At 41.4% G+C, this 26,540-nt stretch overlaps 1 protein-coding gene across 5 annotated transcripts in view; it reads right to left on the bottom strand.

The window, feature by feature from the left end:
* Nucleotides 1-26,540, bottom strand: part of ERBB4 (erb-b2 receptor tyrosine kinase 4) — a 1,268,185-nt gene that overhangs the window by 279,549 nt on the left and 962,096 nt on the right. For all 5 annotated transcript variants that reach the window (XM_053283383.1, XM_053283386.1, XM_053283382.1 and 2 more), the window contains exons 12-14: nucleotides 22,092-22,291; nucleotides 9,188-9,320; nucleotides 1,044-1,137 (exon numbers count right to left, since the gene is read on the bottom strand). In XM_053283383.1, coding sequence (XP_053139358.1) covers nucleotides 1,044-1,137; nucleotides 9,188-9,320; nucleotides 22,092-22,291 — 427 coding nt within the window. The remainder of the gene's footprint in view (nucleotides 1-1,043; nucleotides 1,138-9,187; nucleotides 9,321-22,091; nucleotides 22,292-26,540) is intronic.

The following is a 26,540-nucleotide window of genomic DNA, read 5'->3' as shown; positions in this document are numbered from 1 at the left end:
AATGAAGCACTAATCTAACTTCATGCATCTTAAGAACTATATGTGCAATTATTCTTTATTTGATGCATGGAATCTAGATGTGTTCCCTCAAGGCCCTATTTCTGTTAAAAGTATTTCCAGTTTTTCCAGCAATCAAATAAAAATACATTGTGGGGAAAGTTAAATTCTTCTAGTGTATCCATTTCTGTTGCAAGTGATGCATGAAGCATGATGTATGACTGTCAAATTCCAACTGGATAGCACCTGTGAAATAATTAGCAACACAGCTTCCTTTGCCCTTGTGGCCATGTCGCTGTGTGAATTTCTTTTTATTTATTTTTACATGTTTCTCCCACTTTTCTTTCAAGAAACCCAGTGAGTGGAACATATGGCCCCCTTCTCATTTTATCTTCACAGCAAATCTGTTGTGTGGATTAGGGCAGATTAGACTAAAAAATAGTGACAGGCCCAAGTGAGGTTCATGGGTGAGCAGGAATTTAAACATGGATTTTCCCAATCCAAGTCTCACATGTTATCCACTATACCAGGGATTCTCAATGTTGGGTCCCCAGATGTTATTGGACTTTAACTCCCATAATCCCCAACCAAAGGCCACTGGGGCTGGGGATTATGGGAGTTGAAGTCCAATAACATCCGGGGACCCAACAATGAGAATCTATGCACTTTACCATGCTGGTTCTAGCATTTATTTATTCATGTGCAGGCTATGGAAAACTTTCAGATGAATAATTGTGTTAGACTATTGCAGCAAAACAATGAGTCTTGCCACATATTAAAGACTAAACACATTTAATTTCAGCACAAGATCTCATGGAGTTTAATCCACTTCACTGGGACATTCATTGAGTTTCATTTACACACAAATTAAATTAAGTCAAAAGTTATGAGCACACCTTTTATTATAGTGAAGTATTGCAGTTTACAGCTAGCACTTTGCAACAGTCATTGAAAGGGTAACCATCAAGTTAAAAATAAAGTACCTGTATGCACTAGCAGCCATCGACTATTTTGTAAACTTGCTACTGCTTCTACATTATACTTACTGGTCCTCTGCAAGTGCTTCTGTTGTTGTCCATCTTCTCACATTGGGGGTCACACTCCACACAGACAGAACCATTTGCAAACTCCCGAAATTCTCTATGGAAATAAGAGTCAGGTTGGTTAGGGAGGCTGGAGGAATGCACGCTGATTTTTAACACAGATATTGCAGTTCTTCTGTGGGAGATAATCATTCCGAATCCACTTCCCTTCTGATTCTATACACATTACTTCCCATCAAGAAACAAACCAATCAATGTGCAAACTTTTGCATAAGCTAGCTGGGAGTTAAAGGGTGGAGATACACATCTCACTGAAAGTAGTGTACAACAGGGGCGTAGCAAGGTTGGAGTGGGCCCAAAGACAAGATTTTAAAATGCCCCCCCTCACTGAAGCTCATCATCCTAATTTTTTTTTTTAAGGTTTTGTACATTGTGGACGATGCAAGTCATTTAATGTTACTAGAGAAAGACATGCTGTTCTGGTAGCTCCAGGTCTTAACACAGACATGAATTTTGGAAGATGAATATAACTGAAGGAAGCCTGGGTGTGTGTGCAGCTGGGGGGAGTTAGTCATGTGATTTGCCTCTGGGGGCCTCCCCAAGGCAGTGGGCCCCCAGACAACTGTCTCCCCTTGCTCTATTATAGTTACGCCCCTGTACAACATCCATCTTGGGATGCACATCTCATTTGCATCCACAATTCCTATGACAAACTATATCTGCGATACATTTAGTTTCAGATATCTGATCTAAAATTCTGGGATGTAAAAGTGAAAAAACTCAATGGAAATAAAACATCAGATTTTACAAGAGGCTGCAAAAAGCCATAGGAAATTATGTTCTTTGTGTGAAAATGAGTCTTTTAAAAAAGCAGCCTTATCCAAAGATTTGGTGAGGGGGGAAATACTTGTCCTAACACTACATTTACAGAACCAACTGAATTAGTGATAAGGACTACAGAGTTACTACTGAAATCTGATAATTTACAGGTCTGGAACTTGGAACTGATATCTCAAGTTCAGGTGGTGATAGTGGAAATACAGCAGAGCCTTGGTAATCGCAGACTCACCACCCACAGTTTCGCATATCTGCGGTCGGGTAATGGACAACCAACCTTGGCATACACCGAGGGGTGGGCGAGGCAGAATGGAGATTAAACCCACATATCTGTGGGTTGGGGTGGCTGGAAATGACCTTGGAGGTAATTTCCGATCGCCATGTTGAGATTGGGTGAGATTGGGAGCCATTTTCTGCGCACACACACACACACACACACACACACACACACACACACACACACACCTGGCAAAACCCCCATGATTTTTGGCCAATTTTTTATGCTGGGGGCTCTGGTGGCCTGCTGGGGACCTGTGGAGCACAGTAGGCTACTCCCCCCATGTTTCTAGGACCATTTAACCAGTTTTTAAACATTTTTTTTCTGACTTCCGGGAACCTAAGTCCTGGATTTTCATTGCCCCAATAATTCAGTATTCACAGTTTCCATATCTGCAGTAATAGCAGAGAACGGAACCCCCACAAATACTGAGGTTCTCCTATAGTGCTTGAACTATCTCTCCTTGCTCCTTACAGTGCACTTGCAGAAGGACACTGTGCTTGAGCAAAGACATTGCACAAATGAACACTGTTATATCAGGATCTTGCATTCCAGACTAGTGTTGTCCCAGTGTAATGCTGTTATGCTAGCTTAAGGATGTAGCAGTAGGAAATTCTCCAAGGTTGCAGGCAGGAATCTCTCTCAACCCTATCTTGGAGATGCCAGGGAGGGAACTTGAAACCTTCTGCTCTTCCCAGAGCGGCTTCATCCCCTGAAGGGAATATCTTGCAGTGCTCACACATCAAGTCTCCCATTCAGATGCAACCAGGGCAGACCCTGCTTAGCTATGGGGACAAGTCATGCTTGCTACCACAAGACCAGCTCTCATCCACCTCTAGAAGACCAGTTGCAATGTTCCAAATGTAACAGCATCAAATGACAGCTTTAAGATTTCATTGGAGGGGTCATTTCTGTTGTTTTAATGATAGGCAATGATTTCTCACAGCATTTTCACAAGCTGACCTAAGAGGCACCTTTTTAAAGTGGTGATTCTGTTTATTTAGCAGTGGGAGAGCAACATGCCCTATCCATCCCCAGCACAGCATCCCTCCAGTGGCTGTTGCTGGTGTCTATCTTACATTTATTTTTTTTAGATTGTGAGCTCCTTGGGGTCAGGAAGCCATTTTATTTATTTATATCTATCTAAACTGCTTGGGGACTTTTGTTGAAAAGAGGTATATAAATATTTGTTGTATTCATATTTCTATAAAAACCAAATGATTCACCCCCTTATGTGTCTGTTCAGGCAGTGTACACATCTGCCATCTTGACTGAATAACAACTACAAACATGGTGAGATTCCAAATGCTGTGAACTCCATTGCTCAGGCAGAGTTCATACATCCACTTTTTCAGCATAAGAGCAAGATCTGGTAAACAATCCAAGAGACAGTCAAGAAAGAAAGCACTCCTATTGTAAATCAATTTTCTCTAACTTCTTTTCGGCGTAAGGGGGGGGGGAAGCATGTAGCTGATAGAGTCAGGAGTACTATAAATCTCTTGTGACTTGGAGAATAAGGACCAATCCACCAATTTTCTACTTCTCATACTTAGCCTAAAACTGGAACTATATGGTAGGTGGCAGATTCAGATATGGGAACCTGAGCCTTTAATGGAGACTTCAGAGAGTGGAAGAAAGGATTATTTGCTGCAAAGAAGCAGCAGATGGAAGAGGAAAGCATAACCCTTCCCTGCCCATGATGTTTCCCCTGCAACCCCCACCCTCAATGAGCTTTTTATGATGTGGCAGACACACATTCACAATCACACCTGGGGGGAAAGCATCTGGGAGAGGGTTGCATGGAGAAGAGCTTCAAGCAGGGAAAGAGTTAAGCACCTCCTCCCATGCCCACTATTTTCAAGCTATTACCCCTTAATCCCTTTGCAGCTCTTCAGCTGAGAGGTGTTGTTCTGGCTTGACACACAAGACAGTAGCCCCTTTATCTTACTGCCACCATATAGCCACATCTCTCTTGTGTAGACTTATGCAATTCATCCTTTGATAAAGATAATTCAATATAGGCATAGGAACATAGGAAGCTGCCTTATACTGAATCAGATCATTGGTCCATCTAGCTCAGTATTTTCTACACTGACCAGCAGAAGCTCTCCAGGAGTTCAGGCAGAAGTATTTCCCAGCCCTGTTTGGAGATATCATTGATTGACCTGGGACCTCTTGCATGCAAAGCAGATGCTCAGCCACTAAGCCACAGCCCCATAAATATCCTCTGATGAGGACAATGCAATATAAATACAATATTGCCATAAAAAGTAAATACTGCATATCCTTGTGGTGGGGGTCAATACCAAGAGGAGATCTAACTTCAAGTTTTGGAAAAAATATTATAAGGCTGCAGGGCTTTAGATTCGCCCTATTCTCCCCATGTGATACCCCACAAGTTAGTGCTAAGTGCCTGGCTCTGGATGAGTGGTTAGGAGAGCAAAGAACATCATTACCAAGAAGGACAATTATGCAATATGAAATTATGGATCATTGTAACTTAACTTATATATATGAGCAGCTTTTCATTCTTTGCATGGTAGTTCTTGTATAGCCAGAGGAAGACCATATACAATTATACCTCAGAAGATTTAGTAAAAAGGTTTTTCACTACAGACTTTGAAAAGAAAAAATCTTTCAGGAAAATTGGCTATGATTACTAGATGCTAATGGGTAATTTGGACTTCTTTCATACATCCTCTGGATAGAGCCTCTCTCTTTCAGTCCTCTCATCAAAAAGCAGTTTAGCACATGCTTAATTGAAGCATATTGACTACTTAAGGTTAAACACACTCTCCCAAAATCAGCCCCACCATAATGAAATTCCCCAGAATCAACTAATTTAAACGAGTCATGAGCTGAACTCTGACCTCTTTGAGTAACAAAACCTGGACAGTGAGGGGTGGGGACCACCCCCACCTCCATCGCTTCCTCTCCTTTTCCATCTTTTAAAAAAACCTAATCACACTTGAAGCTTAATCATTCTTTTCCTTTTTGTTAGGGCTTCCTCCTCAATCACTACACAATCCCAGCCAATCAGAAACCACATTACAAATGTAATAATATCACTGTGCTGCACAGCCAATCATTTCTGGCATCACTAAAGGCCAAACAAAGCTCTCCCATTGCCCTCAATCAAAATAGGAGAGGGGAAAGGAAAGGAATCACAGCACCATGTTGTCAAGGCAACTGCACAATACTCCCTGTTTTGATGATTTCATTGTCTGCCCTTGGCAGGGCATTGTGTCAAGACAAAGAATGCAACCCCACATTGATGAGGAATGTTCTCTGCTTTTCCATACTGTGGTGCAATTACAAATTACACCAGTGCAGTGCAGTGTAGTGTGCAAATGAAGAGGACATCAGTCAGTTGCTTCTACAACAGGAATATCACTGTGAACATTTCTATGCCCTGTTGTGTCCCCACCACACACACAACCCCCCCCCACTAGTAGCACCAAAAGGGGGTTACTTGGGTGTGTGTGTGTGAATTTTTTAAAATTGTACCCCTGCTTCACACCACCTTTTCCTTTCCAATCTAATCTAATCTAATCTAATCTAATCTAATCTAATCTAATCCGCTCATGAATATACACTTTGGTAGTTTAACACATAACCTCTTTAAAAAATGTCCCCTCCCTGGGATAAAGTCATCTGCAGTGTGACCTAAACATCATGTGCTGGGTTAAAGATTCATACAGCATTCCCCAAACAGTGATTAACATTTTGAGACAAGTGGGAAGAATAGTACAATCATCCCTTGCCAACCATGGTTTTCCCAACCGCAGTTTTGAGTTTATGTGAATGGGAAATTGCGAACGGTATTGCCAACCGTGACCCAAGTATCTGTGGATGGTGATGGGGGTTTTTTTTAGTGATGGGGGGGAGTTTCAGCTATTTTGGGGGGCTCAGAGGTTTGGTCTGCTCATTCCTCTTGGTGACCCTTGCTGACCTTGCTGTCCCTTGCCAATTATTTATTCATTTCATTTCATTTCATTTCATTTCATTTCATTTCTATACCGCCCTTCCAAAAATGGCTCAGGGCAGTTTACACAGAGAAATAATAAATAAATAAGATGGATCCCTGTCCCCAAAGGGCTCACAATCTAAAAAGAAACATCAGATAGACACCAGCAACAGTCACTGGAGATACCGTGCTGGGGGTGGATAGGGTCAGTTACTATCCCCCTGCTCAATAAAGAGAATCACCACATTAAAAAGTGCCTCTTTGCCAAGTTAGCAGGGGTTAAAATTTAAAATGCATTTGAGTGACTGGTGGGGGAGGAGGTTTAAAACATTTCCAGAGGTTCAACCGCTCAAACTTCTGGGTGGCCAGGGGCGGAGCCACCATTGGGCCAATGGGTTCAAAGAACCCAGGCCGTGACCAATCAGGGGCCGTGCCTCACGGCCCCGACACGCCCCCGTGTCTGATGTCAGCCAGACGTCATGCATGCAACCTAGGCCTGTGAGTTCTTTCTGAAGATTGTATGCCCACATCTGGAAACATGGAGGGTGCGCTAATGACCATTTGTTTTTAAACTTGTGGAGCATGCAGGTACCATGTCTGAGGGAACATCTACAGTCATGTTTATAGTTGTGCTGTGTCATCAATATGAAGCGGGAGGAATAGTCTTCAGGCTCCTTTGGACATGGGTCGGCGTGTGTAGCAGGTGGCATGCCAAGAATGTGAGCATTAGCATTTGAATCCACGTGTGAATCCACCTTGATTTCCTGCAGCATATTTGCTTGTGATGTTAGTCTGAGCATACACATGAGCATGTCATATCATGCTGAAAAGCCATTCTTTCCCATCAGTATTTCTCATTGAATGCAGTTGGACAACTTGTGCCACAAAATGCTTCTCTATTAGGGAAGTGCAAAATAGTCCAGTCCTCCCTCCCCCATTAATGTTTTTGCCTTTTGAAACTCTGACATTACGTGTTCCAGACAATTTTTGTTAGATGTCCAGTGTTTGCTGTTGAATATGAATCATCAGTTCATATTCATATTTCACAATGTGCAGGGCTGCTGATTATCACTTAACGCACTGGCCACATTCTCACGTAATGTGAAACTGGAGATTGCCAAACCCGTGGTTAATTTTTCTAACTGTGAATTGCATCGCAGACATTCGTCCAACAGCAGCCCAGCAACCTCCATTTTCAGGACATGGAAGTCCCTCCCTCTTCCTGGCCTGCCAAGGCCACATGCCAGCAAGCTCCATAGTGCTCGCATTGCCAGACTGTGGGCAAGGCATCAGGATGTATCCAGGGTGGCAGCCACTGGCCACGATCTTCAAGTGGGTATGCCAAGCACGATAGTTCTTTTTAAGAATGCTCTGCCTGCCCTCGGCAGGGAAAGGACATTTCCTTTCCCTGCCGAGGGCAGGCAGAGCATTCTTAAAAAGAACTATCATGCTTGGCATACCCACTTGAAGATCGTGGCCAGTGGCTGCCACCCTGGAGGGGAGGGGCCATGCCATGAAAGCCTGACAGCAATTGTACTGCTGCCCTTGGAAGAGCCCCATAACAAAACAGTCTTGCATATGCACAACTTCTGGCAGTGGGAAGGTGCTGAGGGGCACTATTTTTCTGTTACTCAGGAAAGGGAAGGGAACATGATGACTTCCTAGGAGGGGATATGTATATGAGGGAGAGGAAAGAATCCTGAAGTCTGGCCCTCTATGACCAAGGATGCTCTTGCGATAGCTCACCCTGGCAAAGCAGTCCACGGAGAACAAACTACACTCCTGCCCCTGTGGCAGCTTGCTGACAGGGGACTAGCACTCTCAGGAGAGGGCCAGTCTACTGGGGAGTAGTTTAGGCTTGCCAGTCTTCGGTCTTCTGACAGACTGCACACTCATGACTTCAGCTATCCAAGAAAAAGGGCCCCACTTGCATGGGGCCCCTGTTCTCTCTGTTTAATGATAGAACTTTGTGTTGTGACCTCCTTCTCTCCATGGAAGGCTTTCAGGCACCCAAAGGAGAGTTTGATGCGCAATGTGTCCAGGCACAGACTGGGGAAATACTGGAAATGACTGGGTGGGTAGACAGGGGAGTGGGGCAAGTGCTCGGAGAGGCAACCAGCAAGAAGCACCGCAGGCCATGGAGTTGGTGTGATCCTGGGTGGTCTGGACCACCCTTTCTATGATTATGTTTCCAGAAACTGCACAAAAACTGCAGTGAAACTTACTACAAACCAAAGGTTCAAATTGGAGTTTGATGAGGAAAACCGCAGGGTGCATGTATTTGGATGTTCACAAATCCAAATTTCTGCCCCATTTAACTGCAGTTTCATGTTACGTGCGAATACAGCCACTGATTAGTATTACCCATTGTTCCAGACTGCTGATAATGAGTTCTCTTTTCAAAAGACTGCTCAGCGATTATGGTTCATGCTAGGCTTATCAGTTCCCTCATTCAAACCTATTGTTCATAAAAATTGGAAATAGTCATTTTAGTCCATAAAGGGGAAAAAATCCAAAAGCCACTATTGGATAATACTTTTATTAGGACCAACCAAAATGACATGAAATTTTAAGCTTTAGAGTTCTTAAGAACCCTTAGTCAAGAAGCAAAAAGCAGGTATGGTGGAGAGCTGGGTTTGGTGAAATGATCTCCAAAGTCCTGCATTTATTATTATTATTATTTTTAAGTAATGGGATCAGGAAGAGTTGTGGATTTAATCCTTCAAATCACAGGCTTGGGCAGCTGTTGCCCTCCATGTCAGCCTCTTTCCATCATTTCCCATTTAAATGGCATACCAGGCTAGTTTGTGGAGTGGACATCCTACTAGGCTATTGCTCGTGTTGTTGGTTTCTTTTGTCATGGAACAACCAGAGAACTTCAACAATTGCTTCTTTGAGAAGGAGACACTAAACTACAATCACAAATTGTTATGGGAGCAGAAAATCATGGATTAGAACCTAACTTAGAATTGAATTTGAACTTCACAACATGCCTGTTCAAATTTCAATATAATTAGTATATGTCTGGGAAAGCACAAAGTAAAGTTACTAGAGAAAAATTCTTACCCATCGTAAATGTTACAGGCCTCGACACAGGTCCTTCCCCTGATGAAGTGTTTGCAGGACAAACATTGGTCTGGCCCTGGTCCCCAGCATCCATCTTTTGAACATAAGGAACTGCACACCTTCCCTTCAATAGCTGTAAAATAAGGACAGGAACAACAATGTAAAGACAGGCACAACAATGCTTACTATTTACTTAAGTGCTAAATAGTAAGCATTATCCTTATAATCCTACCATAGTTGGGGGTAGGAGGAATGCTGGTTCCTCCAACCCTCACTAAGAAACAGGTGGGACTCTCAAGGTAAGGAGGAACTCATTTTGGCTCTAATATAGGACTGTCAATGTATTCCCTGTGCTTAATGGTTTTTCTACCAAATATTATTTAGGGAGTTCTACAGGATTTAATACTGACACAACCTTAATATTCAAAGTCCGGACCTAAAGAATTAAAACATATCATTAGGAAAAAAACTGGAAAATATGTGACTATTTTAGGGTAAACTTTAGGATTGTAACTTTGAGCATAACTCAATATATAACCTCATTACTTAGTCTTTTAAGGTATTCCCTGTGTTAATTGCCTTTCTTATTTTAACCATTAATATTTAGGGAGTTCTAAATATGGTCTAATATGGGTAATAATCTAATCAGGAATTAAATTGCATAATGAACCCGATTCTAAAGACTTAAGCAAATGTCACATATATCTGCCTTTTGTTTCCCCTTTATATGGAAGAAATGGGAATGAATTGGGAATGAATTGGGAATGGAGGACTCAGAGAAGAATTGAGAATATTCTTGTTGACTTAACTTTCAGAAACAAACTTCAAATCTTGTTTGAAATTGTTTTGCATACTAAGTTATCCAGTAGAGGGAGTGTTCTACGAGAGTTTTAAGTTCTGCTTTTTCTGACGATTAGGGATGAAGTCTAGCCTACAGGTGAAACTCGGAAAATTAGAATATCGTGCAAAAGTCCATTAATTTCAGTAATGCAAATTAAAAGGTGAACCTGATATATGAGACAGACGCATTACATGCAAAGCGAGATAAGTCAAGCCTTAATTTGTTATAATTGTGATGATCATGGCGTACAGCTCATGAAAACCCCAAATCCACAATCCCAGAAAATTAGAATATTACATGGAACCAAGAAGACAAGGATTGAAGAATAGAACAATATCGGACCTCTGAAAAGTATACAGTGTACTGTGCTTGATTGGCCAGCAAACTCGCCTGACCTGACCCCATAGAGAATCTATGGGGCATTGCCAAGAGAAGGATGAGAGACATGAGACCAAACAATGCAGAATTGCTGAAGGCCGCTAATGAAGCATCCTGGTCTTCCATAATACCTCATCAGTGCCACAGGCTGATAGCATCCATGCCACGCCACATTGAGGCAGTAATTGCTGCAAAAGAGGCCCAAACCAAGTACTGAATACATATGCATGCTTATACTTTTCAGAGGTCCGATATTGTTCTATTCTACAATCCTTGTCTTCTTGGTTCCATGTAATATTCTAATTTTCTGAGATTGTGGATTTGGGGTTTTCATGAGCTGTACGCCATGATCATCACAATTAGAACAAATTAAGGCTTGACTTATCTCGCTTTGCATGTAATGTGTCTGTCTCATATATCAGTTTCACCTTTTAATTTGCATTACTGAAATTAATGGACTTTTGCACGATATTCTAATTTTCCGAGTTTCACCTGTATACACATTTTCTAGTATTGCTGTTTTTGTTTTTGTTTTTGAACTTTCCATGGATTTTTTAGGAGGTAGTTGAATTGTCTTTGGAAAGCCAGTATGAAGGAATTGGTGTGACCCAGGGTGTGACTTAGGCACAGAGACATGCATGATCATTTTATGTCTTGCCTGAGAGATCTTTCCCTATTGTACTGAAATTACAATAATATAAACGGTATGTTGAGCTCTCACTATTAGGATCGAATTCATCAATTTTATTTATTCTCATCTGTCATTCATAATATTGAAACTCTGCTGGAAGAGAACTGCATAGAATTTTGCTGGTAAAGTTTGCTGGAGAGGTTTTTGTTGTAAACCTATTACCTGGTCTGATAGAACAAGGACTTTAACATTCTCTGAATTCATATTTTTGTTTTGCTAGACACATGGATGTCCTTTGATCATTTTAGATTTTTTCAGTCCATCAGCTCAATATATAAGATATTACACTAAGTTTTTCATTTAATGCAGCTGGGACAGAAAAGACAAAAGGATCCAAGATCTTTCAGAATCTTCCTTTTACTTACTGGAGAGTAATACATAATAAAACATACTTTATTAATTATATATATTACAAGATTTAGTTAACTTACTTAATGAAAGTTCTCAAACAAATATCTTTTCTTATTATTATTTATACAGGTTTCAATTCAGACGCACGACAGTGAAGGATTCTCTTCTTTATAGAATACAGAATTTAATCACTAAAATTTAACTATAGTTTTCAGCCTGGTGTGTGGAGTTCACACCACAGAATATTGAGGATGTCTGTCTCTGCACTCAAATTACTTGCATTATTTCTATTTTGTATGTCATAGTTGGATCGGTTCTCTCCTCCTTAGAGTGCCTGATAGAAGGATGATCAACTAGGTTGGGGCAAGGGTTTTTTTTGTCTTTTGTTTTTCTCTAGGGTTAGGGTTCAAGATTCTTTTATTGATAGCTTCTGATACCCAGTTAAACATTTTCTATTAATACTTCTGTATTTTTCTTATGTCTTGGTCCTGATGGCTAAGACTTTGTATGTTAACTCATTTTGTTGGATTCTCAGAGATGTAACCTTTCTGTTTCTATATATAACACTAATAAAAGCATCTAAAAAAACCTGTTCTGAACAAGTCTGGAGTCAGATCTTCTCAGTGGTGACACTGCACTTATCATATCAGCTTCTGTCTTACCTTGCTACAGCTTCAGAGGAGAAACTATTGTAAACCTACTTGTTCCAAAAGACTCCTGGGGAGTTTAGTGATAATTCTTATTGCCACTGCTGCTACTTTTCTATTGAAATTCTGTATTTGGATTTTAATGTTTTAATGGTTGTATATGTAATCTGGGGAAAAAATTGAATTACTTGTATATGTTGTACACTGCCTCAGGCACTTTCCAAGTGGAAAATGATTTACAGATTTAATAATAAAATGTTCATTACTAGGAAGCAGAAGATTTGGAATGTGTTTCAGTTTTCTGGACATGAAGAACTTATTTGGCGACATTACATGCTTCTATGTTGATGAAGGATTTCCTGACAAAGAAGTCAATGATCAATTACTATAGGTACACATTTTTGGAAGATGGAGAATAGCTAACCCAACTTCCTGCAGGGTTCATTCCAAATTCCAGCCTCCGTTATGAGAAGAGAGGGGGTTAAGTCACCCTGAGTTCTTTCCTCAAAGGCTCTTACTTCTGTCCTTTCCCACACTTTCTGGGCTTGCAGCTGATCCTCTCTGGCCAGTTCCAGCATGACTTAGGAACAGTCAGCTAACAGGCCTGACAGAGCCCACCTTCAGATGTATCCAGGATCCTGGGCGCGAGAGGAAGTAACTCCATCACTCTGGAAATTCAGCTTCCCTGACACCTTGCTCTACTTCTTGGCTAGCCTAAGCCTTGGTAGGAACACAGGAAGCTGCCATATACTGAGTCAGACTATTGGTCCATCTAGCTCAGTATTGTCAGACTGGCAGTAGAGGTGTGCATGGAACCGGCTGGCCCGGTTCGGTTCAAGGCCGGATCGACCTTGAACCAAACCGAGCCAGTTCAGTCCAGACCCACAACAACCCCCCCCCACCCCGGTCCAGTCCCAGACCGGTCTGCAAATTTTCTTTATTTTTTTTAAAAAATTAAAGTATATTTAAAATACCTTTAGCCCCGTGGCCTCGCAGAGGGCACTGGCGCATGCACAGCAGCCGCCAAAATGGCAGCCGCGTGTTCATACAGAGGCCTGAAAGGGCAAAAAATGGTCAATTACCTGGCCGCAGCGGGCCACGGCAGTGATAAGGACAGCCGGTGGGGGGAGAGGGAACACACATGGACCCCTCCATGGCCTCAGCAAGCCCCCTGAAGGGGCTAAAGGTATTTTAAATATACTTAATTTTTTTAAAATATATATATATATATATATATATTTTTAAAAAAAAAAATCGTGGACTAGCTGGAGCAGACCCAGCGGTCCAGTTCTGGTCCGACGGAACCAGGGGTGGTGGTTCAGTTCAACCCCGAACCCGTGAACCGGACTGCCGGACCGGTCCGCACATCCCTAACTGGCAGTGGCTTCTCCAAGGTTGCAAGCAGGAATCTCTCTCAGCCCTATCTTGGAGATGCCAGGTAGGTAACTTGGAACCTTCTGCTCTACCCAGAGTGGCTCCATCCCTTAAGGGGAATATCTTGTTCCCCTTAGGGTATGAGAAGTGCTGGTCTTCTGGTAGCAAGCATAACTTGTCCCCTTAGCTAAGCACGGTCCACCCTGGTTGCATCTGAATGGGAGACTACATGTGAGCACTGTAAGATATTCCCCTTAGGGGATGGAGCCACTCTGGGAAGAGTATCTAGGTTCAAAGTGCCCTCCCTGGCATCTTCAAGATAGGGCTGAGAGAGATTCCTGCCTGCAACCTTGGAGAAGCTGCTGTCAGTCTGTGTAGACAATACTGAGCTAGACAGACCAATGGTCTGACTCGATATATGGCAACTTCCTATGTTCCTGTATTCCCATTTATATGCAACCAGGATGGACCTGCTTAGCTAAAGGGACAAGTCATGCCTGCTACCACAAGACCAGTTCTCCTCTCCAATCAAAGTGATCAGGATGTTCTTGAATTCTTTAATCATGAATGCAGCTTCCCATGGTGTGCCAGCAGACCTCTCCTCAGTGACCATATCGGGGGCATTCGGGGAGGGTTTTGTTTGTTTGTTTGTTTGTTTGTTTGTTTGTTTGTTTTTAATGCATTTATATACTGCCTATAATGGAAGTATCAAGGTGGTTCATAATTTTAAAAAATCCAAAAGTTTAAAAAGATTTAAAATACATATACAATTCTGTTTAAAACAATAAATCACTTTTGAAATGTCAACTAAAAGCCTGGCTGAACAGGTGCATCTTCAATAGTTTTCTAAAAGCCATCAGGCATGGAGCAGCTCTTATTGCAACAGGAAGTATGTTCCACAACCACAGGGTGACTATAGAGAAGACTTGCCTCCTCAAGCTGCGTCTGCTCTTCACAAAGTAGGCTTCCAACTGAGACACAGGATATGGGTCAAAGGAATGTCAAAAGAATGTGGGGCCTCCCACAGCCCTAGCTGACTCCACCCCCTCCAGGCAGGGACAAACAAAAACACGGCATTTGCTAGCCCTGGCAAATGCTAGCCCTGGCAAATCACACACACACACACACACACACACACACTTATCCCTTAAAGATAAACCAGAATCTCCCCTCCTCCTGTTAGTTTGAAGGGGGGAAAGGCTAGATGTTGTTCTGTTTAGAAAAGTTTGTTCACCTCCTCAAGCTGTGTCTGTTCTTCACAGAGCAGGCTTCCAACTCAATCTGTTGGGTTGAGTGTTTCAATTTTATCGCTCAAGAATTTTGGGGGACTTTATATTTTTATTAGTGATACCAGCTTTTTTTTTTTTAAAAAAAGATATCATTATTGTTTTATTGATATCTGATAATGTTAGATGGCCTGGAACTTTTTTTGTGAAAGAGTAACATAAATTCTATAAATAAATAAATAAATAAATAAAGAAAGAAAGAAAGAAAGAAAGAAAGCAAGCAGGGGAGAGACGTATGGCTTGCTGCTTCTCAAATATTGTGGAGTTAATACTTTATTGGGCACTGAGGCATAGGTGTACATAGTGTTAAGGTAATGAGTGTAGGCTCATCTTCCCCAGATACCAATAAATGAGCTTATTTAATTAGCTGAGCAAGATCAAGGCTTAAAGATGCCAATGGCATCCCTGTCCCTTCTGATGGTAGACTGATATTCAGTTTCAATTTTCAATAGTAAGCATTATTCACCATTTCAATGTTGGTTGTAATGAAAAACAGACAAAATCCTATCACTGAGTATATTATTGAAGAGATATTTAAGAAGTATGTCCAGGGAAGACAGTTAAGCAGTAAATCCAGGGAAGACCAGTTTCCCAGTTCTTTATAGGCAGTAAGCTTTCCTGGTATCCATCAGAAGGAATTTAGCCAGCTCTTACTGACTCAACAAACGTGGAAGAGAGTGTGATGGAAGTAGAAAGGTGTGAGGTTATTATTAAAAGGTAATGGATGTGTAATACAGTTCAAAGGGCTAACATGCCAGAAGCTAAAGAATATAAGATTACAAGCCATCACTCTGGTTGGAAAGAAAGAAAGAAAGAAAGAAAGAAAGAAAGAAAGAAAGAAAGAAAGAAAGAAAGAAAGCTTCCAAAAATGTTAACTTATGATCATTTTGGATCATGCAATATCATTGTAAGAACTTCCAAAGCTATTTAAATTTTATAAGTTAGTTGTTAAAAGGACACTGAAGTTTGTATTTGTGCTTTGGTGGTTTTAATTTTCTTATATTTTCCTATAAATTCTATTTTGGAATTTAGTTATTGAATAAAATGTCAGAATGATATTTTGTGTCATGGGGGAGGTAGTGTAGCAGCAGAACTTAGTGAGAGGGATGTTTCACTGTGGACCCTGCTGTGATGGTTAGAATGGAATAATTTGGGGGCTGAGAGAGAAAAGTGAAAATGGCCAATGTAAAAACGACAACAATTTGGGACTGGAATAGTCACAGTTACCTTTTTCCATTGTGAGCTTAATTTTTGTTATTCAACAAAATGTTATTGTCTCAAAAATACTGGCCAAGTATGCTATACCCGTTGCTCTTCTCAAGCCCCAGGGAGGTCCAGCTCACGTGGCACCACCATTGGGGTGGGGAGAGAGGCTCATGTGTTCACTCACTGGCAACACTGAGGAGACTGAGGGCCCAGCATGTCATTCCCAGGCTCTGATTTGCCGGGAATAATAATACTGTCACAATCATTTTCCATTGGGTTTAAAGAATCCAGTTGTTGTTGTTTTAAATACCCACTTCAATAAAGAAATGCTGAATTGTTTAATTTAAAAAACTTCTGCATTACATGAAGAAAACCTGAGACCATGTGGCCACTTTCCCAAGGCTATTGCTCTTTAAGGGCATTTTAGAAAGTTTGACAAGGAAATGAACATTTTCCCCCACCAAAAACAAAAAAGCCCCTCTTCAGATATAAGACATATACCTGTGAGTAACCTTTCATTAAAAACCTCAGCTTGTCAGTCTCTTTTATTAAAGTAAAGTTGCACAACAATATTACTTAGTTAATTAAGCACGTAGGAATAAAGTCAATTAGGCCACAAAGATTTATAAACTTAATTGACTGAAGGTGTTTATGAACAAGCTGTGGCTTTCCAAACTGAATTGGTGAAGCACTACAAGGCACTTAGGTACTGCTTTGTTCTTCCCTAATCACGCTAGTCTATTATTCCTGATACCTAAGGGGAAAGAGCTGTAACACTTCTCGGACCTTGCTAATTCTGCCCTGGGGTTGGGATCACCTCTTTCATTACACGAAAATGAGCCACATGCAAACTATGTACAAGATAAGAGCGAATTCTCAAAGAGATTATTATTAGCTTCCAAGTAACCACCAGTCTTCTGTGCTACTTAGGAGCAGGGTTTTCAAAAGTTTTCAATGCCAAAACCTGGTTCAGATGTTCATCTAATGGTTCCAATTGCAGTTTGCTGTGTATCTGTTCTACTGTTCATCATATAGTTGCCAACAACTAAATGCTAAATAATAACAGAATTATCCAATGCATTAGGGTGTCTTTCTTCCAAATAAAAGGGTCCAAATATGAGTTTCTTACATTATTTAATATTTAAAGGGTCCATTTGTAGAAAGTGAGGCAGACTGAGGTCCTATAGAAACAAAAAGGGCTGATGACAAATCTTTCTTCACAGGCTTCACTTTCTTCTACCAAAGACTGAATTTCCTTACCTCAACTTGCAGTTTGTCCACACAGCTATCTTAGGCTCACTGCTTTTTAGGTCTATGTTATAATTGCCTGGGAGATGGGCCTCATATACTGGTGGTAAAATATACACTACCAGCATAATATCTCAGGTTCAGTCTTTTCCATTTTTATATAAATTATCTTAAGAAGAAAGGCTGGGGGGAAACCACATTTGAGACTTTGGAGAGTCACAGTTAACCAGACTATATGACATGGGAAAGGAGGGCAAATAATTTGACTCAATATAGGTAGCCCTCATTATTGGTGGGAGTTCCATTCACACCTTTAGACACAAAGATGGAAACCATGAATAATGAAACCTTGGGTCAATGGGCACTGAGGAAGGGAGCAGTTAGGTTCCTAACAAAAAGAAAGGGGGGCCAAAAAAGCAAGGAGAGCATAAATAATAAAAGAAAAGGACAGTACCTTATCCTCCAGGTCTCCAGCAATGCCCCCCCACAACCCCCAAAATGGTCGGATTTTTTCACCACAAAACCCAGGAGCCACAATATGGCTCTCTGCCAGGAAATGGTGGCCAGAAATGACATTGCAAGACATTTCTGGTGTCATTTCCAGCTACTCAAAACCGCAGATAGGTGAATTTTGCCTATTTTCTACCCATGGATAATGAAACTGGGTATCTAAGACCCAATCATGGATATGCAAGCTGCGGATACAGAGTCAGCAGATAACGAGGGCCACCTGTATAGGGCATTTTCTTATGTTCATATATCTGTAACATTCCTCTTTATATCCCAGCTCAGCATAGGCAGCCAGATAGCTACTATGACTTCTGAACTTTCTTCACTTCTTAGATTCATCCCATCATACTGCTGGGACCCTTGGGACTAATGATTCTTAATCGGGAAAATGAGAATTTATACTGTATCTCTTTTACTACAAAAGTTTGTGTAGGAGTTTAGAAGACACCCCTCCCCACTATGTCTTTCAAGTGAATCTTTCTGGATGGGACTTGATTAATTATTAAATATATCAGAATTTTTCATCCAGTAAGGCTGCTTGCTTTGATGTATAGCTGTCACTTAATTAAGGTCCAGGTATACATTTAACATCCATAACTGATGCTACTCCTGGATAATGTTTAATATCAGAATTGAAGTGTTTGTGCTTCAATTAGAGCTTAATGGCTTTAGATAGTTTTGTAGGCAAATGTGATTTAATCATCAGCATATAATTGCATTAGATGAATGAATACACCAAGCCTTTCTTTTGCATTTTCACACACTGCTGCCTTATTCAAGCTCTTCAAATTGCAGATGCTTCTTTGAAATAACTGACAATAAAGTTAAAAGGAATCTTAATCAAGCCACACTATTTCTTCGATGCTCACAATATGGGCTTCAAGTAAATGTGGTTGGAAAGAAACACCCTAACATACGATCAATGGCTCTTTCACTATAACCAACAAGGATATCTCCATTTTTAGTGAAAGGGTTTGCAATACTCAATGAAACAATACCATCAAAGTTAGGGATGTGCATGGATCAAGCTGCCTGCACTGGTTCAGCACCAAACTGGTTTGAATGAGGCCCAAACCAGTTCAGCCCCATGGGGAGGGGAGCAGGATCTTTTTTTAAAAGGGAAGCAGGCCTTTATCTGCTCTCTGGTGCTACATGCAGTTTTGTGCTGTGCAGGGGTGTAACTGTAATAGGGCAAGGGGAGACAGTTGTCTGGGGGCCCACTGCCTTAAGTCGCATGATTGACTTCTCTAGCTGCACACTCACCCGGGCTTCCTTCAGTTGTATTCATCCTCCAAAATTGATGTGGGTGTTAAGACCTGGAGCTTCCAGAACAGTCTGTCTTTCTCTAGTACCATTAAATGACTTGCATCATCCACAATTAAGATTTCTTTACTTCATGAGCTGAGCTTCAGTGAGGGGGGGCATTTTAAAATCTTGTCTCTGGGCCCACTCCAACCTTGCTACACCCCTGGTGCTGTGGTGGCACTTTCCCCAAGAACCCACACACGGCGCCAGGATGTACATGGCATCTGCACATACATGGGTGCCATTTGCATGGTTAGCAAGTGGTCAGCACCACTGTACACATGTTCCTCGGACAAGCGCTGCATGCAGCAGTTGAGAGCAGCTAATCTCCTTTTTAAAAAATCTCACTACCCTCCCTGTGGCGCTGAACTGGTTCAGACCTCATCCAAACTGGTTCGGTGCCAAACCAGTGCACGAACCTCTTTTTGTTCAAATCCCTAATCAATGTGTCATTCAGAAGCCCATGGTGAATTGCCATAGCTAAAAAGCCTTAACATACCAAACACTGCTCATAGACATTCACATTCAAATGAGAAATACTGTATCTCAGTTCCCTTAAGCTCAGCCAGCTGCTTGGCTTTAGATTGTCCAACCCATTGGCGAAGTAATGGTAGAAGGGCCATGACTGGACCCAACCTCCTCCTCAAGGACATCAAATCAGCCAATGGTAGCAAAAGAGGCAGGAGTCAGTTCAGAAGTTGAAAATAAGTATGAAAAACTGAGGAGGACAAAGGTGGGAGGAGAAAGATTTAAGGAAATCTGATTTGATGATATAGCTTTTTGTACTGTTGGGCTGATAGTAAATTATGTAAGCACTGACAGAAAGTATTAACTATCTGTTTATAGTGAAAAGTTCTGAAAACTCTCAAACTATTCAAACCTATGATGTGCTGTTAGAAATATAATCTTTTTTTGGACAAAGACAAAGGGGTTTAATTTAGGGAAAACTATGAAGGATTTGTGGATCTAAATTATAAATTCTACAAAGATTTTGCCTCTAATAACTAAGCTACTTTGTCCTAGCCTGCTCAGCTCTTTTATGGCATCAAAACAGCTATGCCAATGGCAGCCAGAAGGACTATGAACCTGCCTACAGAATCTTTCTGTGACATCAGCAGGACAGACAATGGTATTATAAGTGGCTGAACAGATACAGAAATGAGAGATCAAGTAGGAGATTACAGGAATGAAGGAGTCGGACAACAGGGAGGTGAATGCAGGACCACTAGGGAAGTTTCAGTGACACTGATAGGCTGTGAATGTAATAAATTAGCTTAATTCAGACATTATTTAAAAAACATGCTGTATATGAGTGCAGCATCTCAAATGGGTCCAGAAATCCTGCCCTGGCCCTGTCACTCACACTTACAGCAACATTCGTCTGAAGAAATGAACGCTGCTCCCATAATCAGGTGCCTCTTCAGATGTACGTGTGAGTGGTGGGTAGAAGAGGTGAGAGATGGACCTCCACCCCTGTTTGAGATGCAGTACTCAAGTACAGCATATCTTTTGAATATCATCAGAATTACACTATAGTTGATGCTAAATATGGCTTATTTATGAAGTTTCCATGATAGTCTTCACAAAGATATTGGGGAAAGGGAATGCTCTCTTCTGAAGTTCAATTTCTCCAACATGTTTTCCTCAGCTGAAATTAACAAAACTCTTCCTAGATTTTATGTATACAGTCATGTTGGTTCAGAATGGGGCAGCCAGGTTGGTCTCTGGGTCATCTAGGAGAAACCATATTACTCCTGTGTTGAAAGAACTACACTGGCTGCCGATACGTTTCTGGGCAAAATACAATATATAATACCTATAAACCCCTAAACAGCTTAGGCCCTGGGTATTTAAGAGAACGTCTTCTTCGCCATGAGTCCCACTGCCTGTTAAGATCATCTGGAGTGGTTTGTCTACAGCTGCCACCAACACGTTTGGCGGCTACTCGGGAACGGGCCTTCTCCATTGCTACCCCTGGACTTTGGAATGCGCTTCCTCTTGAAATAAGAGTCTCTCCATCTCACTTTTTAAAAGGCACTAAACACACACTGAGGCTATTCACACAATTGTAGAAAATCGAGCTAGCCTCCGCTAGCCCGATTTTCTGCAATCTTGAGAACCACCGGGCTCGGCTACAAGCCCGGTGGTTCTTGAGCAGGTAACCCGCTCAAGTAGCCCGCCCCTAAAACCGGGTTTGCGGAGCAAGTGCTCCACAAACCCGTTTTTTAAAAAAATTGTGAGTAGCCACAGTGCAGCTCTGTGCCATGGCTACTCATGAGGAGACCCCCGGAGAGGAGGTGAAAAGCTGCCTCCCAGCTCTGGGGGTCTCTCCAGCATGCCCTGCATGCTCGTGCAAGGCATGCTGGAGCTTCTGGGGGCCTATCAGTCCCCACTCCCCGCTGGCTCCGTCACAGAGCAGGCAATCGTGTGGGCAGCCAATCCAGCCACCCAGGGCTCCCGCCCTGCTCGTGTGCAGGGAGAGTGGGCTTAGCCCGCTCTCCCCGCTAACTCTCACAAACCGGGTCTCACTGATTGTGAGACCTGGCTCCTTTATTCACCCAGGTTTTTAATTAGTGGTTATATTAATGGTTATAAGTTTTTAATGTTGGTTTTAAATGATTTTAATGTTAATGATTTTAATGTTTAAATGATTTTAATTGTTTAATTTAGTTTTGATTTTGATTTTTTTGTTTTTGTTTTGATGTAAACCACCCTGAGCTATTTTTGGAAGGGCGGTATAGTGAATGAATGAATGAATAAATGTTGAATGTGCATGTGCTTATTTTCAATTATTCCTTCCATTTCTAATGTTCATATTAAGTTCATAAATGTGAAGGTCCTAAAGAAAAATGTGAAGGTCTTAAAGAAATCCTTGAAAGTTCATATCAGTTTCCTAATTGAAAAATAAATAATTTCTATTAAAAATAGTATCTCTGCCACTACAAAATAACTTATGCTTTGTTTATTTCAGCACAAATAGACAAACGTCCATATATTTTACAGTAGAATGCCAGCACTTGCGGGTCCTTTCTTGTTCCACGCAGTGCATAAAAAGCACAATACTTACTGCAGTTCTCGGGCTTCTTATTGCTGTGGATGACAGTCTTTTGGTTGGGAGTACTGAATAGACTGGTCCAGTTGATGGTGTGATAGTAGCACAAGTTAGTATTGTTTGTTATGTAGACATTGCCCGCACTGATATGCTTCAGGGACTGAAAATGTAGAGATTTAATTCCCTGTTGCTTCAGAATAAGCAAAGAAAGGCCACTGGAAGAGAAGACAAGAAAAGAATAGTAAATAGGCACATAGTGATATCCGAGTATACATATTGTGGAAATGTCCTTCGTTGCTTAGTGACAATGATTACTTAGAAGCACAGGGCTAGAAGCAGAAAAGGATGGAAAGGTAACCTAATTCAAGCCTCTGCTCTTAACCCATCCAGACTACTGTCTGCCACAGGTAGAGAGCTGGTGCTAAGGCAGTGCCCAAAGCGAAAAGTGACTGAAGGTAAAAAACAGTTCCGTAAAAATAATTCAGGTGTCCCACAACAGGGAGGCAAGCTACAGCTATGCTTCACAACTCGACCTAAAGAACAGCTCAGGAGAAAACATCATTATCAAGCATTACCAATTTATCCAGAGTGGTAAAAATAAATGTTGTAAAGGCCAATTCACACAGTCATGAATAAAAGGGTTTTTATATTTAAAATCTCAGAATCATAGGATGGCATGTGTGGCGAAAGCAATCTTGTAGTGGCATTTATTGTATGAAACCCCAGTATCACTGAGTGTACTCTGCAACCATTGTGGTTGGAACCACAGTAGGTTCCAAACTGCAGTTATGAAACGATTGCAGAGTATACCCATTTACTGCTAATATACAGGCAGCCTGTATTTTTCCATAAGACTGAATACCCATACAGAATACATGGGAGGGGGAGAGACTTGGATTAACTGTGAATGAGCCCAACGGTTATAATCACTTCTTATTGATCCTTTTCCTGCCTACAGAAATGTTGGGATGAGAGGCCCCGACAGAAACAAAACAGTTCCACCTGTGTACAGGGGTACACTCCTAGCCACTTATTTTCATTTCTGTAGCCCATCTTATCAACTCATTCTTCTCATAGTGAATTCTTCTCATTCTTCTGAAGTTTTGCATAAATAAGATAAATGCTTGTTCAATCTAGCAGGGAGGCTGTTGTAGGCGGCCTGGTGGAAATCAGAAATGCTTCTCTGAGGGAGGGCACGATGCCTCCGTGTCTTAAGGAGGCAATTATTAGACCTCTTCTAAAGAAGTCTGCATTAGATCTCCCAGAGTTGAGCAATTATAGGCCTGTTTCCAATCTCCCATGGTTGCGCAAGGTAATTGAGGGGGTGGTGGCCTCTCCACTCCAGTCGGTCTTGGATGAAACTGATTATCTGGACCCATTTCAAACTGGTTTTGGGTGGGCTATGGGGTGGAGACTGCCTTGATTGGCCTGATGGATGATCTCCAATTGGGAATTGACAGAGGAAGTGTGACTCTGTTGGTCCTTTTGGATCTCTCAGCGGCTTTCAATACTATCGACCATAGTATCCTTCTGGAATGTCTGAGAGTGTTGGGGGTGGGAGGCATTGTTTTACAGTGGTTCTGCTCCTACCTCTTGGACAGATTCCAGATGGTGTTGATTGGAGATAGTTGCTCTTCAAAATCTGAGCTTAAGTATGGTGCCCCTCAAGGCTCCATACTTTCTCCAATGCTTTTTAACATCTACATGAAACCACTGGGAGAGATCATCAGGGGATTTGGAGCTGGATGTTACCAGTAAGCTGATGTCACCCAGATATACTTCTCCATGTCAACCTCTTCAGGAGTTGGCATATCCTCCCTAAATGCCTGCCTGGAAGCAGTAATGGGCTGGATGAGGGAGAAAAAAATGAAGCTGAATCCAGATAAGACGGAGGTATTTATTGTGCAGGGTCAGAACTCTAGAGACAATTTTGATCTCCCTGTTCTAGATGGGGTCACACTTCCCCAAAAGGAACAGGTTCGCAGTCTGAGAGTACTTCTGGATTCACACCTCTCCCTGGTTTCTCTGTTTGAGGCGGTGGCCAGGGGTGCTTTCTATCAGCTTTGGCTAATACGCCAGCTGCGCCCATTTCTCGAGATCAATGACCTCAAAACAGTGGTACATTTTTTGGTAACCTCCAGACTGGACTTCTGTAATGCGCTCTACGTGGGGCTGCCTTTGTACGTAGTCCGGAAACTTCAGTTGGTTCAGAATGCGGTGGCCAGATTGGTCTCTGGGTCATCTCGGAGAGATCACGTTACTCCTTTACTGATGGAGCTACACTGGCTGCCAATAGGTTTCCGGACGAAATACAAAGTGCTAGTTATAACGTACAAAGCCCTAAACGGCTTAGGCCCTGGGTACCTAAGAGAGCGTCTTCTTCGCTATGTGCCCCACTGCCCATTAAGGTCACTTGAGGAGGTCCATCTTCAGCTGCCGCCAACGCGTCTGGTGGCTACACAGAGATGGGCCTTCTCAGCTGCTGCCCCAAAACTGTGGAATGCACTCCCTACTAAGATACGAGCCTCCCCATCTCTGGTAATTTTTCAGAAACTTCTGAAAACACATCTCTTCAACCAAGCTTTCTCAGCTTTTTAAAACTTGTTTTTAAATTGTTTGGCTATTTAATTGGTGTTTTATGATGTTTTAATTGTTAATTATTTTATGCAGTTTTACAATTTATGTTTTAATTGTTAATTGATTTTAATGGTGTTTTAATGTGAACCACCCTGAGCCTTTTGGAAGGGCGGTATAATTTTTTAAATAATAAATAAATAAATAAATAAATAAATACACACACAGCAACTAAAGAACAACACTTCTTGGCTGTTTCCCCACTGTCAATGCACCTTAAAATTCTACACTGGTAGCCATTTCCTCTGTCATGAACAATAGTCCTGCTGTAGCTCTGGTAGATTCCTGAACTCTGGTGTGTCTTTAGACTCCAATCATAGACTCAGCTTTGCCTTTGTTAGTTCTCTGAGATCTTTCTTACCTCTGAATAAGATGGCCTCGTTCTAAAAGGAAAGTGGGAGCCATTTGAACATAATCAGAACTCTAAATTGCTTTCCAGGGAAAGTGTTTACTTTTTAACCAGACAAAGACTCTGAATGAACTGATTATTAAAGGGAAACAAAGTGTTGTGAATAAATTGGAAGGACTGTGACTTGAGCATTAGTGTTTATATGAGATTATATGTTGAATAGTATTAAGAATGCCATAATGTTTGGCAACTTCAACCCCAAATCAGCTGCAAATATTAAATTACGGGATTACAAAACCCGGAATATGTGTTGCAACATGCTGGGGGTAAGGATGACCTTGCTGGGGGAGCTCTCTCTGACTGTACCACCCTGGTCACAGAACTATACAACAGTCCATTGCTGAAAACACAATCATTGTTCTCAGACAATGACATACGGCTTGGATCAGATCAGGCTGGTCTTCTGCACAATGGGAGAACAAGTGCATACATTTTTGCCCTGCCTGCCAGGTGTGCCTGTCCCACCTCCAAGACAGCCAGATGTTCCTACAGACTGTACATATGTAAAATCTGATGAGTAGACCCAAATTACATTATGAATTTCCAAACCGTATCAGATGTGATATTCAGACCCACACATGTGGATTTTATGTACATGACTAAGTTCACCTTATTCAATTGTTAATCAATTCAATCCATGTGTGGATGACCAGCAGTTTTGGTGAGATGATGGGAAAGGCTGGTTGGGGAAACAAGTTTTTGTTCCTTGACCACACATAGTAAGAAGACTAGGAAGATGATTGTTCAATCTGAGCCATAATTCTCAAGGGAAACAGAATTTGTTGCAGCTATATCCAGAGCTCTGTCAGCCAAATTAGATTTGCCCAGTATTGTTTTTCTCAGTAATAAATAAATACAAGAAAAATCATGAAAAATCTAAGTAATACTAAAACCAACTATTATCAAGAGAATAAATGATTCTTGATATATGAGGGCTTTCCCCCAATGGAACCACATTCCTACTGCGTATACTATGGAAATAAAATTGTCAGTTTCAAAGATATTCCTTATTTCTTTGCCTATGATTATTATTTCTTCTTGGTAGCCAGTCATTTTCATAACATCAAGCAAAAGTTCTCAACTGTGCAAAGTGGAGATAACTTTGTATAGTATTCCAGAGTTGAAAGTTAGTGAAGCTAAAACCTAGTTTATGAGAAGCCAGCATTCTGCAGATTTATTTGATATCTTAAAAAAAGAGATTATAATTATTTTCCAGCTGTTCCAGATGAAAACCAATACCACAAAAGCCAGCACAAGATTGTAATTCAAATCTCAAGGTTTCTTTGCTATTTATAATCTGTTTGAGCCATTGTTTACAACATCGACAAAATCCCTTGGCTGATTAACTACTTTTTGTTCCATGGGCTGCGGTATATATTACACAGATATATTGCTTCACGCCTCTTCTGTTTCAGTGTTTT

The sequence above is a fragment of the Hemicordylus capensis genome, chromosome 1 (assembly GCF_027244095.1).
Source record: "Hemicordylus capensis ecotype Gifberg chromosome 1, rHemCap1.1.pri, whole genome shotgun sequence".
In the NCBI taxonomy this organism is placed as follows: Eukaryota; Metazoa; Chordata; class Lepidosauria; order Squamata; family Cordylidae; genus Hemicordylus; species Hemicordylus capensis.
This window is presented reverse-complemented; position numbering and strand designations above follow the sequence as displayed.